General features: G+C 41.2%; 1 protein-coding gene across 2 annotated transcripts in view; it reads left to right on the top strand.

Moving 5' to 3' along the window:
* The window catches only part of yrk (Yes-related kinase), a 23,035-nt gene extending 4,428 nt beyond the window's left edge, over positions 1–18,607 (top strand). The window contains exons 2-13 of one of the 2 annotated variants that reach the window (XM_010768956.1): positions 8,276–8,319; positions 9,691–9,948; positions 10,828–10,930; positions 11,262–11,360; positions 11,576–11,679; positions 11,850–11,999; positions 13,481–13,636; positions 14,224–14,403; positions 15,495–15,571; positions 15,658–15,811; positions 15,996–16,127; positions 16,936–18,607. In XM_010768956.1, the coding sequence (XP_010767258.1) occupies positions 9,714–9,948; positions 10,828–10,930; positions 11,262–11,360; positions 11,576–11,679; positions 11,850–11,999; positions 13,481–13,636; positions 14,224–14,403; positions 15,495–15,571; positions 15,658–15,811; positions 15,996–16,127; positions 16,936–17,144 (1,599 nt within the window). In that variant the 5' untranslated portion in view covers positions 8,276–8,319; positions 9,691–9,713 and the 3' untranslated portion in view covers positions 17,145–18,607. Of the gene's footprint in view, positions 1–8,275; positions 8,320–9,690; positions 9,949–10,827; positions 10,931–11,261; positions 11,361–11,575; positions 11,680–11,849; positions 12,000–12,730; positions 12,896–13,480; positions 13,637–14,223; positions 14,404–15,494; positions 15,572–15,657; positions 15,812–15,995; positions 16,128–16,935 lie in introns of both variants that reach the window. The other variant, XM_010768955.1, reaches the window with a different exon arrangement.
* Positions 18,608–19,568: the final 961 nt, after the last annotated feature.

Below are 19,568 nucleotides of genomic sequence, written 5' to 3'. Positions count from 1 at the left end.
TGAGGAATGTGAGGGAAATCTCACAGAGGAAGAACAATAAAGGTTATGGCAGGGAGCGACAAAAAAACAAGAGTAATTCACTTTCATTAAAAAACAGCAGAGCTCCAAGTGAACAGTGACAGGTTGATCCCATCCACAAATCCCCCTGAAACTCCTCAGTCTTAAAACCAACAATGGCTATTATGGGCAACATCAAGGAAAGGACGAAGCAAAATATGCAAAAATGTTACACAAGCACACACAAGCACGCACACACACACACACACACACACACACACACACTGATTCACTATCAGGTCGGCCATCAGGAGAGCTACAGGAAGTAAGCCCTGTTAGAGTTTCCTGTCCACCCTTCTGATCGCTCCCCCTTTTTCCTGGAAACTGAGGACAGAGAGTACACACACACACCTTTTTTTGTGAGTCTCTCTTCTCTCTCTCTCTCNAAGTGTCAGAAAGCACAACCCTCTCTATTTTCCGCCATACCCAAATCTCTTAATTCAAATCTGGATCAGTCTGTATCAGATCCGTTACAGCCCCGTTTTTAGAGATTTGGGTATGGCGGAAAATAGAGAGGGTTGTGCTTTCTGACACTTGGTGAGTTCCCTGACACACCGGGGACACATATTCATGTATAAAAGACGTACAAGAGTGCATTTTGCATGATAGGTCCACTTTAAGTTTTGTTGCCTTGTTCCACTCCGGGGAAATAGAAATCTATGTATGTGTTTTAAGCTCAGCTGGAAATATATTTCAATGCTTGATGATCTAAAAAAAAAGCAGATTGTGCAAAGCCAGTCGGCTGCAGTGGGATGTTTAACTCTGAGCTAAGAGCAGATTAAGAGGTTGTGCTTATTTATTTAGAGCGGAGATGAAAAAACCTCTAGAGGTATCATAACTAGGGCTACTACAGTTTTTGTGACAAACAGGTACAAATACAGATGCAGAGATAAGCTTGGCCTTACACTCATAATGTTTATTACCATGAACAAAGCCACTTTTTGTGGAGCATCAGATGTGTATTAATCCATGAAAGAATATAGTTCCCATCAAATGTTTTTAGTTCTTAAGACTAAGGTGTCCTACTGATTTAGGGAAATATATACAAATATAAAAAGTGAACTAAATTAAGTCTTCAAGGGATTTGATGACGTCAATAAAAACAAAAATAACACCAACCTTATCCTTAAACTAATATCACCAATTGCAGTTATTTTTGTCTTTGCATTTTGGGGGAAACATTGGCATATATAAAACACTATGTTAATTAAGATCCTTTTGATGTGATGTTCCCAGTGTTATAGTCTCTACAGTCAAAACTTTGAAAGTAAACTAACATTAGCGTATACGATTAAACACTTAACAACCTAACGTTTTTAAACGTAAGTTGTGCGTTTTTTGTTGCTGTCATCTTGCCTCTGAGGGTTCTTTGACAAACATTCAACCTATTGAATCGAACCTGAAGTGTGTCCTTGATCGTTCATAAAGGTGCTTTTAATAAATTGTACAAATAAAAGGTTAAAGTATTCAAACATTAAAGCAGAAGCAGTGCAAATGTGCCATATTCAGTACATTAGTCATCTGAGAACACTGTTAAAAGATGATTAAAAGTTTATTTGTAACAAACCACCCCCTGACCCCAATGGAATTTCAATCTGCTGCAAACAACCCGGGTGTGAATATGTTTTGTTCCAGATTCAATGCAGGAATAAGAGTCTGTGAACTTCGCACGTGTGAAAAGATTGGAGGACTGCTGTTACATTTCAGAAGGTGTGAGTTTTCGTGCGCTTCTCAATTAACTGTGGTCTCAAACTTGTATATGCATGTGTGAATACTTTCCTTCCAGCCCATGTTTTGTTGCAGATACAAATTCCACTGCCGAGGCAATCACACATTCTCCTGTGCATTTACATTCTGGATCATTTGTCAAAAAAAACAAGCAATTATTCGAAGGTTATCCTGTGCTATGTAGTCATGTGGAACAGCACCTGTGTCAGAGACTAAATCTAGGATGCAGTCGAATTGTCTTCTTTGCTGAGGAGGGTTCTTAACACAGTTAATTAACCCTGAATGTTAATGCTAATTACCCTTTATAGATTAAACAAAGTCTTAATTCATTGTGTTTACTGAGTTGAGTGTTGTTTCTACTTTTTGTTTTGTTGCTATTTTACTTCAACATGTTTCGACTGGTTTGTTTGAAAGTTTGCCCTGTGGGAAGTACAGGTAAATGTCAATATATTTTTAATTCAAGTGTGAAATCTTACATTTGTTATAATACGCCACGCACCTGATGGGCCAGATGGTTTGTTACAAATAACCATCTGAGATCAAAAAAACTATAAAAAGAATAAAAATAGCTAAACTACACAGAGGTGCAGAATGTTGATTGGCTGTTATATTGATATTGTAAGGAATAAAATCAATATTTATATGGCTTAATGTAAAATTAATAACACTGTTTTATTCTGTAACAGGATGTTGAGTGTCGACACACTCAACGTCCTGTTTGTTCAGACGATTTTGGTAGCATTAACATGTAGCCATACTTGCCAACCTTTAGACCTCAGAAATCGGGAGCATTTCAAAAATGAAAAATTGGGGGGGGGTGCTAGTGGTTCGCCGGAGCTATTAGATTAACATTAACATGCTTATTGTAGTTGTAAGTGCACTGCCTTGCGGCCTGTAGCACCGTCCTTGATGGAGCATATGTGTGGGCTTGACCTGTATTTTACAGGAAAGGAGTGAGCAGAGAGTAGAGTAGTTGTCGATTCTTGTTCTGTTTTCTGTGAATATCTGCCTCACCCTCTCAGACTTTGAGTTGCGCGCGCTACTAAAGAGACGTGTTAGCATGGAAACCAAACAATGGTGTAGCTGTATTAAAGTCCGAGTGGAAACAGTCGTGTGTAAATCTGATTTTGTCTGAAATCGGGAGAAATGCGGGAGAAATATGACCCCGGGAGGAAACCGGGAGAGGGCAATGAAATCGGGAGTCTCCCGCGAAAATCGGGAGGGTTGACAAGTATGCATGTAGCTAATGTTACGTTTTCTACGTGAATCAATGAGAAATGACACGTGGTGTTGCACACTAAACACACTGTATTTAACTCTCACTTATTGACACTGAAATACTATTATTAGGGAATGTTTAAATGACCAACAGATAAGAATTGTAAAATTAACATCAGAAAATGACAGGACGTGCCTTGGACCCGCCCCCAGTCGACTCTAAGCCAATGGGAGAAGACTTCAGATGATAAATATGTGACACAAGCAGGGAAGTCGGTCTCCTTCTCATCACATGCCAGTGGAAGGAAGAGCAGCAGCTGTCGCCATTTTGTAATTTAATTGTATCATTGTATCATTGTTTTATTAAACGCTGTCAACTTGTAAAAAGGCTTCCTATCTTTTTGGCTAATCCTGGGCTCAGAGCTAAAAAAAAAATATATATATAATATATAATAAAATAAATGCATAATGGAGAGTTAGTTACACATGTCANAAGGTAAACCTGGTTTAAATACCGAGATTTTAGGTCCAATAAGGTAACCAATGTATGAAAACACGTTGACAAACAGACCTTACATAACGTAACACCACCATCAACTGACCGTACCTCCCTACACCGGCGAGCTTACAGGCGGGGTCCCGGACGTTGGGGGGGGGGGGGTGTGGTGTAGACTCCCTTACACTCCCCTTTAGAGTGTCTCCCTTCTTGTTATTTCCATACCGTCCCTCGCTGTTTTTTGTTCCTCATTAAGTGAAAAGGTAATTTTTGTCGTCTCGAGGTTACACTTGTCACCTGTCCCAACTAGGTAGGTGTCTTAGGGGGACTTGAGGGAGTCCAGAAAATTTGGTTGTTACCCGACTAATACCCCGTTGGCTAGTTCCTACTTCCTCGCTTCGTTTTATACGTTTCATACACAATGTGTTCGTGTGCGTGTTCCGTGCGTGGTGTCGTGTGTGTCGTTGTGTGTGTGTCATCAGTCGATAGTCAGCCGGGTAAGTCCTCCGATGCTCATCGGGACAATCTCAAAAGACAGGTGGGAAGACTTAGCGAGGGGGGAAAAAGCGGACCCTTTGAGCTCCTGCTCCCATTGTGTGTTGGGAAAAAAACACTCCAGAGAGAAGAGAGAGAGAGAGAGAGAGAGGAGAGGAGAGGAGGGAGGGGGGGGGGGGGGGCCTGGCTTCGATGACGACCTGAAGGGAAGTTAACCTACTCAAAAATTTTCTTCTCCTTCACGAACACGTAGAAGTAGAGTGGAGACCGGAAGAGAAAGTAAAAATATAAAAGTGTCTTTCCTAATCACCACTCAATGTATAAGTGTAATGTGTACTTAAACCTATTACCTAGTTTGTGTGCCCAAAACCACACAAGAACCCACTTCTAAAGACTTTATATTAGAAACCTTAAGACATACATTCAAGTGCAACAAAGAGACCAGGTAGAAGCTACATATCCAAATTATTGTTCAGCACAAAATTTAGACAGACCACTACAGAAATGACGGACCAAGATCCCAACAGAAATCCCTGAAAAATCGAAGAACCGGTCAAATTTTATGTTCAAGTAGTTTTTCCCTTAGGGAATGCAGTGAAACTAAAAACTGTTTCCATTGTAATGAAAATTTAATTCTCATTGATCCGTAAAGACCTTGAAAATAAAAAACGGGAAGGAACGTAATCTGCGTGTGCCTGTTGGCTAGGTGTTTGTGTAATGACAAACACTTCGGCATTACAGGAAGGCAACAGCCACCTCACCCTTGTAAAAACATGCTAGGAAGACCCGCACGACCACGCAAAAGCACAACGTTCCATACCACTTTCCCAAGGGTCTACCAGTTTTCACCCAGTTCATCGCATTCCTAAGAAAACTACTGAAAAAATAACATTCTGACCCGGTTTCTTTCGATTTTGCAGGATTTTTGTGGAAATCTTGGTCCCGTCATTTCTGTAGTTTGTCTAAATTTTGTCTAAAGTAAAGGCTAAAATAATCTTTTAGAAAGTTATAGTGCTTCTAACTGGTCGACCTTTTTGGTGATACTTACTATCATTCTAGTCGGGAGGCCTTGTAGGCACACAAACAGAATAGGTTTAAGTACAACATTAACTTAATCACATGAGGTACCGACGATTCAGGAAAGACAACCAGTGGTCAAACTCTTCCGCTTCTACTTCCTCTTTCCGTCTCACCTCCTACTTCTACACTTTCCGTGGAAAGGGAAAAGAAGAAAATTTTTTTGAGTACGGTTCAACTTCCTTCCAAGTCGCTCGAAGCCAGGCCCCTCCTCCTCCCTCTCCTCCTCTCTCTACCTCTCCTCTGCTCCTTCTCCTGAGGGTTTTTCCACAACACGACACATGAAACGCAGGAGTCAAAGGTCCCTTTTTCCCCTCGCTAGTCCTTTCCCACCTGTCCTGAGAATGTCCCGATGAAGGACATCGAGGACTACCGGGCTGGCGACTATCACTCTAAGCTGACACACGCCCGGGGCAACAACACACACACACACGACCACACACACGCACGAACACACACGAACACATGTAAAAACGTATAACAAAACGAAGCAGAAAGGAAACTACGAACGCGGTTCGATTAAATCGGTAACAACAAATTCTGGAACTCCTCAAAGTCCCCAAAAACTCTGACCTAGTTGGACAGTCGACAAGTGAACCGCTCGAGACGACAAAAAAATTAACTTTCACTAATGAGAACAAAAAACAGCGAGCGGACCGGTATTGAAATAACAAGGAGACATCAAAGGGAGTGTAAGGAGCCTGCCACCACAACCACCGCACCCCAACTCGGACCACAGTCTCACTTTCCAACGGTCAAACTTAGCCCTCCCCCGGTGAGTCACTGTCTAATATTGTGATTAGTCAGTTTATGTTGTGTCGTCACGTTATGTAAGATAGGACCGTGTAATGATATGTCAACGTTTTTTTTTCAAACACTTGGGAAACTTATTGACTAAAAGACGTATTTAACCCAGTATTTTACCTCCTTCGGCCTGACGACAGCGGTCTTCTTTGTACCGGACGTGCAAAACTTCAAACGTTCTCGTGGACCGGAGTGGCTCGTGGACCTACAAGTCGTGAATGCCGTTTTATTCAAGAGCGAACCTGCCTACTTCTGGTTTCAACTAAAAACCGCGCTGTCCAGAAAAACATTGCTGCATGTTTGAAGTTTGCAAAAGAGCGCCTGGATGTTCCACAGCACTACTGGCAAAATATTCTGTGGACAGATGAAACCAAAGTTGAGTTGTTTGGAAGGAACACACAACGCTATGTGTGGAGAAAAAAAGGCACAGCACACCAACATCAAAACCTCATCCCAACTTTGAAGTATGGTGGAGGGAGCATCATGGTTTGGGGCTGCTTTGCTGCCTCAGGGCCTGGACAGATTACCATCATCGAGGGAAAAATGAATTCTCAAGTTTATCAAGACATTTTGCTGGAGAACTTAATCTGTCCACCAATTGAAGCTCAACAGAAGATGGGTGATGCAACAGGACAACGACCCAAAGCACAGAAGTAAATCAACAACAGAATGGCTTCAACAGAAGAAAATAGGCCTTCTGGAGTGGCCCAGTCAGAGTCCTGACCTCAACCCAATTGAGATGCTGTGGCATGACCTCAAGAGAGCGATTCACACCAGACATCCCAAGAATATTGCTGAACTGAAACAGTTTTGTAAAGAGGAATGGTCCAAAATTCCTCCTGACCGTTGTGCATGTCTGATATGCAACTATAGGAAACGTTTGGTTGAGGTTATTGCTGCCAAAGGAGGGTCTACCAGTTATTCAATCCAAGGGTTCACATACTTGTTCCACCCTGCACTGTGAATGTTTACATGGTGTGTTCAATAAAAACATAAAAACATATTGTTTGTGTGGTTTTAGCTTAAGCAGACTGTGTTTGTGTATTGTTGTGACTTAGATGAAGATCAGAACACATTTTATGACCAATTTATGCAGAAATGCAGTTAGTTCCAAAGGGTTCACATACTTTTTCTCGCAACTGTATATCTGCTACAGAATATTTCAAACTTTCAGAGGTGTTTATTTCAGTTATAGTCAGTTCGGAGGCTCCTGTGTGTGCTGTTGGATTGCAATAGACAGACAGAGAGATGTTTCTAACATCAGTTACAATGAATTATTAAACATTAGAAACTATAGCCTCGGAAGAAACCATAAAGTTTAATCTGCGGGTGCAATTTAAAATCATTCACAGTATTGGTGAATCTGCCAATCATTTTAATGCCTACACAAAAATGTGAAATATGCTAATCACAATTTCCTTCCAGAAATCTTATCTTATTCAACCAGCTGTCCAAAACCTAAATACCTACTATAGAATAAGAACTTTTAATATATATAATATATTTTGCTTGCATATTCTGATTCTCTCAAACAGTTAAAAAAAGAAGATCATTATGACATTCTTGACTGTGGGATTTATTGCAGGGCTGTTTCATCGACTGTGTTAAATAGACTTAAACCGCATGGTAATAAGGGAGTTTTTGGGGTCATTTATTTGCAGCTGGTCAGAGTCGGGCATGATTTCCTGTTAGTGTATGCTAGGCCTTCTGGCTCTTTCTGTAGATCCATTTTTAATGTACGAGTGGTTTTCCTTTGCTGTGAGCTAGTAATAAACAGTTGACTGGCAGTACGCATGTTTGTTTCCTGAGGAACAATGCCAAATGTTTTCGTCCTACAATTAAAACGTTTTACAGTCTTTTCTGTATGCTCTCATTGATGCTGATTTGTCAACAAGCTCTTTCTATGCAAAGAGGTTCACCCAAAACTGGAAGTCAGGATTGCGTACATGTGTGCACATCTACAGGAGGATCTTTGTGAAACACATTTCACATTTTCAGTTACTGTCACTTTGTGCCAGTTACATCTGTCTAATGATGACATTCACAGGTCTGTTTCACCACAAACCAACACACGCACACACACACACACACACACACGCACATGCACATTCATGTACACACACAGCTGTTGACCAGAGTAACCCTTCTTGAAACTGCTAAAAGGGAAGTGGCTTACCTCCACATCTCTCTTTGTCTTTGCTTATCTCAAGCTGTCTCTCTCTCATTTTTTTTGTAGCTGTCTCTGTCTCTCTCTTCACACACATCTCTTTATTCACGCTTTAACGCTCTTGAGCATTTCTCTCAGATTCTCAAAAACCTTCTTCTTCCCAGGTTTTCTGCCACTCATCTTCTCTCTCATTCGGCTTCTTGTCCCTCACCACTTCCCTCTTTTTTTCCCAGTGGCGATGGTGATTGACAGATGATCTGATAGAGGACAACATCAGGTGAGAAACAAAAGTTGACTTCTCCTTCCGGCCTTACCTCCAACCTCCACTTCTTCCTCCTCCTGCTTGAGGGAAGTAGTTTGTTACTTCTCTCTTAACACTTCTCTTAAGTTAATTGACCACCTGCATGTTGTTGATGTGTGATACTTTCACTTTCTGTCAGTCTGTGTTTGAAGTCTAGACAGGAACTAGTAAAGATTATAAGTTCACAATGTTTTCATTTTTTTATATTTACATTTTCAATCCTCTCTATTTAATTTTGTTAAGAAGTGGTTGTCATGATATCTTAAGTCGTTGAATCATTGTACTAAAGGGGAGACACCATTTTAAACATTATTTCAGCTTACTTGTTACAAGGAGTGCTGCTCAGCCTGAAGTTGTATATTCAGTTGTTATTTCTTCTGTGACTAAAGGAGATTTCCAATATGTAAACAAAAGAATATCCCATAGGAGCTAAACCTTTAGTGACCTGGCTGACGCGCTGTACCGTGTGGATAAGAAACTGTATGTTTTGTTGCCTCAATGAAGAATGAACAGGCTTGTCTTCGGTTGCAGCATAATACAATCTGTTTTCTTTCTTCTCGTAGCATATGTCATAAGTCCATATCCATTCATATTCCATTAATTTAATAAATCGAACAGTACCTACAAAACACTCGCACACAGAGGTCAAAAACAATATGCTCTTCCGGGGTCAAACACAGTCAATGATGTGATACGACACACCCTAAATACCTATACCCAAGTGATAGGACAGCGACACACGTTGGCACACACAGTAAATAACACACCATCGTCTCTGACACCTGTCATCAGGGTTACTGCGGCTTGGGATTCGACAGAACATTTTTGTTTTGAACTGGAAATATGGGTTTTGAAAAGTGGTCAGGTTAAAGATATTATTTGGTTGCATTATGGGAAATGTAGGATCCGGTGTTTCTGGAGAGTAACTCATGCGTAGTATTATTTTACACGGGTTAATTTGTTTTTATTCTAAATAAACCTTAGGGTGTTATCTCTGAAAACAGAACATATTGTTACTTAAGATTATTATATTAAGGTAAAATTAGATAAGAGAAACTACATTCATATCTATTGGCAAAACAAATATGGTACATGGTACAAAAATATAGTGCAATAATAGAAATATATATATATATATATATATACTGTATATATATAAAAACAAATTTCAAGTGCAATAAACAACAGTAAAATCAGTTGAATGCTCCCTGTAGATGTATATTTATAAAGAATTTGCTACAACAAACAGCCTACAGCACCAGGCAGCAATGAATACAATAATACATTGACATTTACATAGAGAGAAATAGTTGTGGAGTGTTTGTTTAACTCTGCTTGCTTTCACAGACGCTGTCTCCGTGCTGGTTATTATGGGGTGTGCCTGTTGCAAGCAGAAAAAGGCGGCCAAAGCAGTAGCATCAGCGGCAGGAGTGGATGCTACAGATCTGTCTCCTAGCAACGCAGATGGAGGCTTGTCCGCGGCCTTGACTCAGGGCCGTTACTGTCCCGACCCGACGCAGACCATCCCCGACTTCAACAAGGGCTTCTCCTCCAGCGCCATCTTCCCCAGCACCGCCGCACACCTGCGGCCTGGAGGCGTCACAAGTAGGGCGGTCTAACGGTTTTATCGTGTTAGCTAGAACCAGGAAGGTGAAAATAACTATATTACCAAGTACAGGGTGCCATACATGTATAGTAGAGCAACCAAGTGCTTCTTCAGTTACAGATATTCAACTCGGTACATGTGCTGCCAGCTCTACCAACTGACCTATAGGGCAGCCCATTAAAAACGTTCAAACTATTAAAAACAAGAGAAACCGTGATCACATCATCGTCATTAGAGGGTTGTTCTCTTCTGTCTTTAAAGCAACGTCTTTAATCAATGCTCACAAGCCAATATGTACATCGAGAGACTTATTGGAGCTTTAATTGTTTCTCCTCTTTATACTGGCCCTGAGTCTGGCCACATATTTATCCAAGAAACAAAAACCCATAGTGCTTGTTTGTGGAAAAATGCATTTTAAAATTCAGTCAGCTGATATGAAGCTTCTATCAAGTTACAATCTTTTTTTATTTACTGAGATGCGGCAAAATCCGATCATCGTTTTGTTCAGCCTCTTTTAATGTTGACTGAGTGACATTCCTCCGTCAGGCAGTTAGCAAAAAAAATGCATCTAGAGTTACACTTCAAAAGAGTACAATATATTTAAAAAATACGTTTTAACAAAGCAAAACATTTTTGACAGATGGATGAGTGGGTATTGTGATATTGACAGTAATCTTGAATAAATGAAACATATATGTATGTATTCTATGAAGGTATTTCTTCACAGTGAGTGTTGACGAGAGGAAATGTTAATAAGTATCTTAAGGAACCTTCAGCTTATCACTTTAAACATTAAAACCCTAAATGATAGATAGGTACGAAATATGTGTATAACAGGAAACTCTTCTCTTGTTGTGGGTTTGTTTGTATGTTTGCAGGTTGTGGAGTCACTCTCTTTATAGCTCTGTATGACTATGACGCCCGCACTGAAGATGACCTCACTTTTCAGAAAGGAGAGAAATTCCAGATTATCAACAACACGTAAGTAAAAACAAACTACCATTTGTTAACAGATGTTGGGGAAAACTCCGACAGGATTGTAATGACACATTGCAAATAAAAACAAGACAAAAGGAATTGGTTGCCAACAAATAAAGGCTAACTTTAGGTGTAAAATAAGGTCAATTATAACTTTCTAAAGGTATGAACATTCTGTTCAATATCCCCTATTAATTCATGCTTTAGTTTAGAATAGTATGTCATCAGCAATCTCCAGTCTTTCTGAAATATACACAGAATTAATCAACTGAAAAAGAAGTTTGCAGGATTTTGTCCTCATATTTTCTTTCTTGTGTTTCGGGGATTATTTCAGAGAGGGCGACTGGTGGGAGGCTCGCTCTTTGGACACAGGCCACTCAGGTTACATCCCCTCCAACTACGTAGCTCCTGTCGACTCTATACAGGCAGAAGAGTGAGTATACACCATCGTATACACACACGTGCACATGCACGCACACACGCACGTGTACAAACACACACACTAGTGAAAGCTACATCTGCTGCAATATAAGTAACGACACTTTAAGTTGGAAGATTGTCTCTTTGATTGACAAGTAGTGTGAGGTCAGAGGTTAAAGGATGTGAGCTGTTGCGATGCTGACCTGTGTTTTGTTGTCATGGTCACAGGTGGTATTTTGGGAAGATGGGGAGGAAGGATGCGGAGAGACAGCTGCTGGGCCATGGCAACCAGAGGGGGACTTTCCTCATACGAGAGAGCGAGACCACTAAGGGTAAAGAGCACGCACGCACGCACGCACGCACACGCGCACACGCACGCACACAGACAGAGAATATATGATAGCTTTCAATTTTTCTCTCTTTCTATTCTTCACCTCTCCCCCACTTTATGCTTCTTTGTCCGCCTTCGTTAATCACGCTCTACCCCTCTCTCTCTCTACAGGTGCTTACTCTCTGTCTATCCGTGACTGGGACGACAACAAGGGAGACCACGTCAAGCATTATAAGATCCGTAAACTAGACAATGGAGGATACTACATCACCACCAGATCACAGTTTGACACGGTGCAGGAGCTTGTCGTACACTACACAGGTAACGCACACAAACACATGAAGCCAGACAACACAATTTGTTTCTTATCTCAAGTGTGTGTGTCGCCAGTTTATGATGCACGTCCATCCTGGCTAGTACTGTCATACTATAATTACCAGTGGTTGAAAGTAAATACTTTTACTGTACCTACAATTTTGAAGTACTTTTCAGTTTAACTGTTCAAATGTGTACTTTCAGATACAAACGATTTTGAACACATGACTTTTACTTGTATTTAACTTCCATGTACTTTATACAGCAAATGGTTTTAATACTTCTTCCACCACTGTGACCGTTAGCCACTTGTTATGCTTGATTCAGTTGTTGTAACAGGCAGTGTTCACACCCTCCACTTCCTCTGCTCTCTGTCTGTGTACATCTGCCCCCTAGTGGCTTTTGTCAATGAAGCAAAAACCCTGCAGTTTCTGACTTAACATTACAAAAGGATCAAAGCAAACAGAGAGATTTGGCCACATATCATTTACCTTTTTAAATAGATTTACTGCACTGTCGCTCGTTTCCGTCTTTTATGTGTCTGTACTTGCTGCTCACAATGTTTATGTTTTAGTGTTTCTTGTGCACTTTTGTATGATTTACTTGTCAGTTGCATAAGCGGATAAGCAATCTATCTTGTTCTTTTTTTTTACTCTGCATTTGCTGCTTTCTTCCTTGTTTTGTTTCCTTCTTGCTTTACTTTCTGCCTGCTTGTTTGTCTCTCCTCTGTCTCTCAGAGAGAGCGGCAGGCCTGTGCTGCCGTCTGATTGCCAACTGTAAGCGGGGCATGCCTAAGCTGGCCGATTTATCAGTGAAGACCAAGGATATGTGGGAGATTCCCCGTGAATCCCTCCAGCTGATTAAGAAACTGGGCAACGGCCAGTTTGGAGAAGTCTGGATGGGTATGAATGGTGGGACTGTATTGCAGTGGGGGAGGGCGACAGCAGGCGCACACCTGGATAAAATAAAGCATTAGAAGAACAACATGTTCAAATAACGCATTTAAGTCTTAGTTGTTTTCAGTCGACAAGAACATTGGTAAACACTTCTGGAGTAAAGACACCCACAGTAAAGCCCTGTTTATCTGTGGGTGTCGTTCAGTCTGCCTCAAATACACTCAACACACACACACAGTTGAAATATATTTAAAGGTGATGTATTGAATGGAACCTTCCACAATGAAAACCTTAATAATTCTCTGTGTGTGATAGAAATTGCACAGAAGCAAGTTAAAAAAGGGAAGTTAATACATAAAAAACATATTTATTCTACATCCAGGTGTGCAGAGTTGTTCCCCCTCCTCCCCTGTTGTTGCATGTGCATGTTTCATCATCTCACCTTACCTCTTTGTCACCCCCCCACCCATCTTTCTTCTATTCCCCCCCATCAATACACCCTTTTTCTCCCATTCTTCACACCCCACTTACACTCTTTCATTTCCCTACACCTTCACCCTCCTTTGCTCCTACCTCCTCCCCCCATAACAGGCTCTAATGATGGGCTGTGTTATTACCTTACCATGCCCTGTAAAAACTCCACCCCTCTCACCATGGGACTCGGGCGGGACGCCTGGGAGGTGACCAGGGATACGCTGTCCATGCAAAGGAAGTTGGGTCAAGGTTGCTTCGGCGACGTTTGGATGGGTGAGGCTTACACCGCCAACCTCTGACGCCCCGTACAGGCGAGAGGGAGAAATGTCTGTCCAGCGCTGTCCGTCTCTGTCCTGTAGCTAAGATTGTCAGTAATGCTTCACGTCATTTGTGTCAGTGTATGTAGGTAAAGTTGAATGTTTATCCCTATTGCTTGGTATTCCCACGTGATGTATTTCCAATTTTTGTTAGAATTGTCAAACAGTTTCACAAGCAAAATTCAGATGTGTTCACATTTCTGAATTTCTCCTCAAAGCCAGCCAAGCTATGTGCCTGTCCGTGTGCCTCAGGTACTGCTGGTGTTGATGTAAGATTAGAAAACCTCCATCCCTACTTACAGCTCTCTGTCTCATGTCATGCATGATCTTAGCACTCATTTGCATGCACTAGCAGTATAACCCTGTTTGTGTTATTGCCTGCATATTGTGTTTTTGTATATGTCCTAGTATACGTATAGTGCATATATGTACTGTATATACAGCCATCACATTGTAATTATGCCAGAAAATGGATGTGCATGCCTGCGCAGCATGTCCTTGTGTGTCCATGTGTGTATTAACATATCATTGTCTGTATGCCAGGCATGTGGAACGGCACCACCAAGGTAGCGGTGAAGACTCTGAAGCCGGGGACCATGTCCCCCGAGGCCTTCCTGGAGGAGGCTCAGATCATGAAGAGACTCCGCCACGACAAGCTGGTGCAGCTCTACGCCGTGGTGTCAGAGGAGCCCATCTACATTATCACTGAGTTCATGAGCCAAGGTACCAGGCTGAGTAGACTGTCATGCCTACCAATGTAGATACAGTGTGAATAACTGCTCTATGTTTGAAACCTCGCTGACTCTAAGAAATCAGCTCTTCAGAAATCAGCAGTGTTTTTTTTCCTTTAAGAGGAATATTTGAAAAAATGATGTAATAATTAATGTACAAAAGATGGATGAAGATGAATATAATAAATATACAGGATAATAGAAATAGATAACATTATATCAGTTATGATATAATTACTTAAATAATAATAATGCAACACCCTGTGCTGCAATGGACACCTCAAAGAATCAGCATCTGTTCAAAATTTCAACCATTCATAGAACAACAAATTGTTTTTATATTTGTGGACTAGCATCAGACAAGACATCAAACTGAAATGTTCAATAGTCAAGTCTTTTATCCTACATTCAAAACATTTGGTGGAAGGGAGGTACGCTTCAGGCTCACTTCCAAATATCATACTTTTACTTTTAGTTTGTATTACAGCTGCCATTAGAAAGTATCAACTGCTCCATGCTCTATGCATATAACTGGGACATCATTCTTGGTCCTTGAACCTTATGGCTAGCAGGACATTTGAAGTAAAAATGTGATTTGGAACACACTTGTTTATATGCTGGTGGTTTAGTCGGTGTGATATACTTTATACTGCACAGAGGATGATGGGGTAAAATAGCCAGAAAGCCTGGCTTGTAAAATGCAGCAGTAGGACATCCTGGTATTTCTGCCATACTGTACTTGGCTTATGTATTGGGATATGCCATATCTTTTTTTGGCATACTAAAGATTATATTAGTATTGGTACTGGAACGCACCCTGGACAATATCCAAATATCAAGGGATTCCCTTTGACCTGTGTGAAGGTAGCCTGGGGCAGGTAAAACATAAATTCAGCCTTCACACAAATATTTAGGATTAAAAAGTCTGGATGTTCATGCAGGACAAACACAGATATTTACTAAATAGTGTCACAATGAATTTTCAAAAAAATATCTGGATATGAATCGGACTATAATACTCATATCTGAGTTACAGGAGGCGTAAGGACTTCCAGTCATTATGTAACAATCTTTGTTTTTCAGGAAGTTTGTTGGACTTCTTGAAAGACGGAGAGGGTCACAGTCTGAAGCTGCCTCAGCTGGTGGACATGGCTGCACAGGTGAGTTCAACACAGACACACAAAGACAGACTTAAGGACATGTTTTCACTATCTCAATGATCTCTTTTCTCTCTCTGTGTGTGTAGATTGCAGCTGGGATGGCGTACATCGAGAGGATGAACTACATCCATCGTGACCTGCGAGCGGCCAACATCCTCGTTGGAGAAAATCTGGTGTGTAAGATCGCTGACTTCGGCCTGGCTAGGCTCATCGAGGACAACGAGTACACAGCCAGACAAGGTAACTACGTGAGATATTAAGTGTGTGAGTGTGAGAGACAGACAAATGATGAGAGCCACGCTTGCTCGGTGATGATGAGTGCGATGATTAAGAGTGTCTGCCTCTCCCTCCGTGCCTATATTTTTATACATAACCTATCCTAATTATATGATTATGCATCTTCACTGTGTTGCCATGGTTTCAGGGGCGAAGTTCCCCATCAAGTGGACGGCTCCTGAAGCGGCGTTGTATGGACGCTTCACCATCAAGTCAGATGTCTGGAGCTTTGGCATCCTGCTGACTGAACTCGTCACAAAGGGACGTGTGCCCTACCCAGGTACTGCTGTTTCTTAAACTCATGTAGCCTTGAAGAAACACAATCAATGTGCTGTGTGAGACTTATCTATATAGTTTACATTTTTTTAAGTAACAACTTTGGAAGTAAACATTCTGTTGCTGTTATAATTTTTCACTTAGTAAATGGGACAAGAACACATTTTTCTCACATAAACAGCCTGGACAGGTGATTAAGGTTAAAGAGTTTTTAAAGGTTTACTCACATTTTCAACCAATACAAACTGCACGACAGCTCTTGTTGAGTGCTTCAAATGTACTATAAAAGTAAATGGTAAGGAGGAGGAGACCTTTTCTTAATCACTTGCAACCCTGCCTTGAAAGAAAGCACACAGGTCATCCTTTTCCCTCACCCAAATGTGACATTAAATAGATGAATACAATCTTAAAAGATAACACTTTTGATCTGGTTCATTGCCAGTTTGTTGCCGTTTATATAGTTTAATAAATCCACAAAGTGTTGCAGTAAATAAATTGCAAATAAAGTTTTTCCAGTTTTTTTTTTAAATGATCATCCAAGATCCTAGGTTGGTTTTCTTTTTTAATGTAACCACCTGTAGATGCATCCTAGTTCATTCAAAGGTTAAAAATGCAGTATGTCATCCTTGAAATGTTTCGTGAGTTACCATGAACAACACCATTAATATTTTGATATGTTTTACCTCCCTCCATATCCGATTTATCCAATGTGTGCTCATTATTGTGTTTTATGATTTGTTTTTAATCCAATCCTCCTTCTCTGAACCCTTTTTCCCTATCCTCTGTCCAAACCCCCCCCCCAATCCTTTTAGGCATGAACAACCGTGAGGTGTTGGAGCAGGTGGAGCGGGGCTACAGGATGCCCTGCGCCCCGGGCAGCCCCGCCTCGCTCCATGAACTGATGGTGCAGTGCTGGAGGCGTGAGGCCGACGAGAGGCACACCTTCGAGTACCTGCAGTCCTTCCTGGAGGATTACTTCACGGCCACAGAGCCGCAGTACCAGCCCGGAGACAACCTGTGACCGCACAACGCGCAGGACAGATGTGGAGCAATAAATGGACAAACAGAGAGACAGACAGATGTGGACGTATTACATGCAGATACACTGATATGCCTTTGTTATATTTGTTCCACACTTATTGTACATGCACACATATTAAGATACATATCATTGCCTTGTTCTATTGTTTTAAAGACAGTTTCCTCCTTTTTGATTATTGATCACTGCAGCTTGAGGAACGATCAGCCAACCACATTGAAGCGTCAGAGCTCTGCTGATCAGGCCTCACAGTAATGTTGCTTTACTCTGTAACCATGACAACAAGGAACAGAAAGAAGAAGTAGCTGGTTGAGGGGGGGGGGGAGTCGAGTTGGTACATGATGTGTTCAGCTGCCATATGTGCATTGTGCAGATCCTTCTGATTCCTCTGAAGAAACGTGTAGCAGGGCAACTGTTTGATAAATATATGGATCCATAAAAGGTAAAAGCTGCAACAGGTTTCAGAAAACAGGAAGTGAACCCTGTGACGTGGGACGTACAGCGGCAAAAGATTAGTTAACTAGTCGATTTGCGCATCAAAAAATAAGTAATTGCCAACCATTTTGCCAATCAAAAAAATCGTTATTTTAGAAAGTGCTGTTTTCAGTATCTAAAATATGGAGATGTTCTGCTTTTCTCAGTTTTATTTCATGTTAAAATGAATATGTTTGGGTTTGGGAAAAACAGTCTACCACTCAGCCTGTCTCACACTCAGCCTGTCTCACACTCAGCCTGTCTCACACTCAGCCTGTCTCACACTCAGCCTGTCTCACACTGTCTCACATTCAGCCTGTCTCACATTCAGCCAGTCTCACACTCAGCATGACATTTAAATACTTCACCTTGGACAGAGACAAATGGGTTGGATATTTTTTACTATTGTGACATTATAATAATGAACAGATAAATCGAAAACGAAAGTCTTTAATTGCCGCATTACTGTAAGGTATTTTATGTACACAGACATTTGAGGTTAAATAAAATTCCTCCTCAAACTGTAATCTGACTAATAAATAAAAAAGCTTTTGTCATGTCAATCTCCTGAAAGAGGGAACTGGTTTGCAACTGTGCCTTAAAGTGGTCAAAATATGGATCTGCGTTACCTTCAATACTATGTTAGTAAAGTCTGAGAGGAGAGGTGGAAAGGACTGCTTTTTGTTTTTCTGATCATTTCTATTAGAATTTTGTTAGAACTGTCTCTTTTGCTGTTTTAATTTAACGCAGATAGGTCTGTGCATCACAAAGACTTTTATATCTAGTTACCATGTAGTTTTCATCCATTGGGAAGGCAGAATGCAATGTTACACATAAAGGGAATGATCAATGTCCGTGGACCCTGGACAGACAGGGTTTCAAATATGTTATTTGACAAGAGTGTAACCTTTATGTGATTTTATGAGATGCCCCTGTCATGTTATTGTAATAAAGATCAAATATCTTTACTGGGTTAATTAATGTCTCTTTTTCTGTGTGTTTTTGGACATTTGCGTTTTCTGGTTTGATGCTTCCTCCTTAGATTATGTCAAAGAAAGATGCCATCGCATTGCAATTTACAAAGAGGAATAACACTTTCCTTTGGTCTGCATTTACATTTGTAGGCCTATGATCCTTTTTTAGTATTTTCATGAAGTAACATTTGAAAGCTTGTGTGAGGATTTATTCTTCAGTTTTTTGCTTTAAGGAAACAACAATATGTACAAAAGGTAAATACATTTGTTGTCCCTTGAGGCAATTTAGTATAGACCACGCGTAAATAATTTTTTTACTTTAGGTTTTATAATAAAATATAATTATCATTAGTCTCTATTCCATCCCTTTCAGTGGCAGTTCCTCCCACTGTTGTCTGTGTATCTCTTCCTCATAAAGCCTGCTCTCTTTCAGTTGCAAGTAAACTACTGTTCCCACAATTCCACAAGTGTGAAGTGAGGCCAGCTACGGGTGCCCGGATGGCTTTGACAGTCAGGCACGTTGGAGAGGCACAGCGGAGACTGGGGCGCACGAGAGACGGAGAGCTGGAATTGCAGAGGCAGAGACGCACACCGTGTTCGCCTCCCGCATACCGTGGAGTTCCGTGCCTGTCACCAAAACCGAAGCACAGGGCTCGAACGCGGTAATGTCTGCACTTTATTTGCGGACAAGACTGTGAAGCAACCTCCCAGCTCTCCATTATTTAATCTTTTTCCCTCCTTTTGTGTTTTGCTTTCCCATCTTTGTGGGTGCAGAGATTGTTGTGAGCGAGAGGAGCGGTTTTTCCATTGAGCCATTCGAGACGGTGGCGCGAGACAGCAGGACGAGACGTTTACATTGGTTTGGGAGGAGGGCTGTCTGGGGAGACCAGATGAAGGGGACATGCTGACGGCTGCAGTGGCTCCGTGACCCGGGAGAGGACCGGAGCAGCGTCACCAA

The sequence above is a fragment of the Notothenia coriiceps genome, unplaced genomic scaffold, assembly GCF_000735185.1.
Source record: "Notothenia coriiceps isolate Sejong01 unplaced genomic scaffold, NC01 NC01_scaffold00006140, whole genome shotgun sequence".
Classification (NCBI taxonomy): domain Eukaryota; kingdom Metazoa; phylum Chordata; class Actinopteri; order Perciformes; family Nototheniidae; genus Notothenia; species Notothenia coriiceps.
The sequence above is the reverse complement of the archived record's forward strand: the minus strand, read 5'-3'. Positions and strand labels throughout refer to the sequence as shown.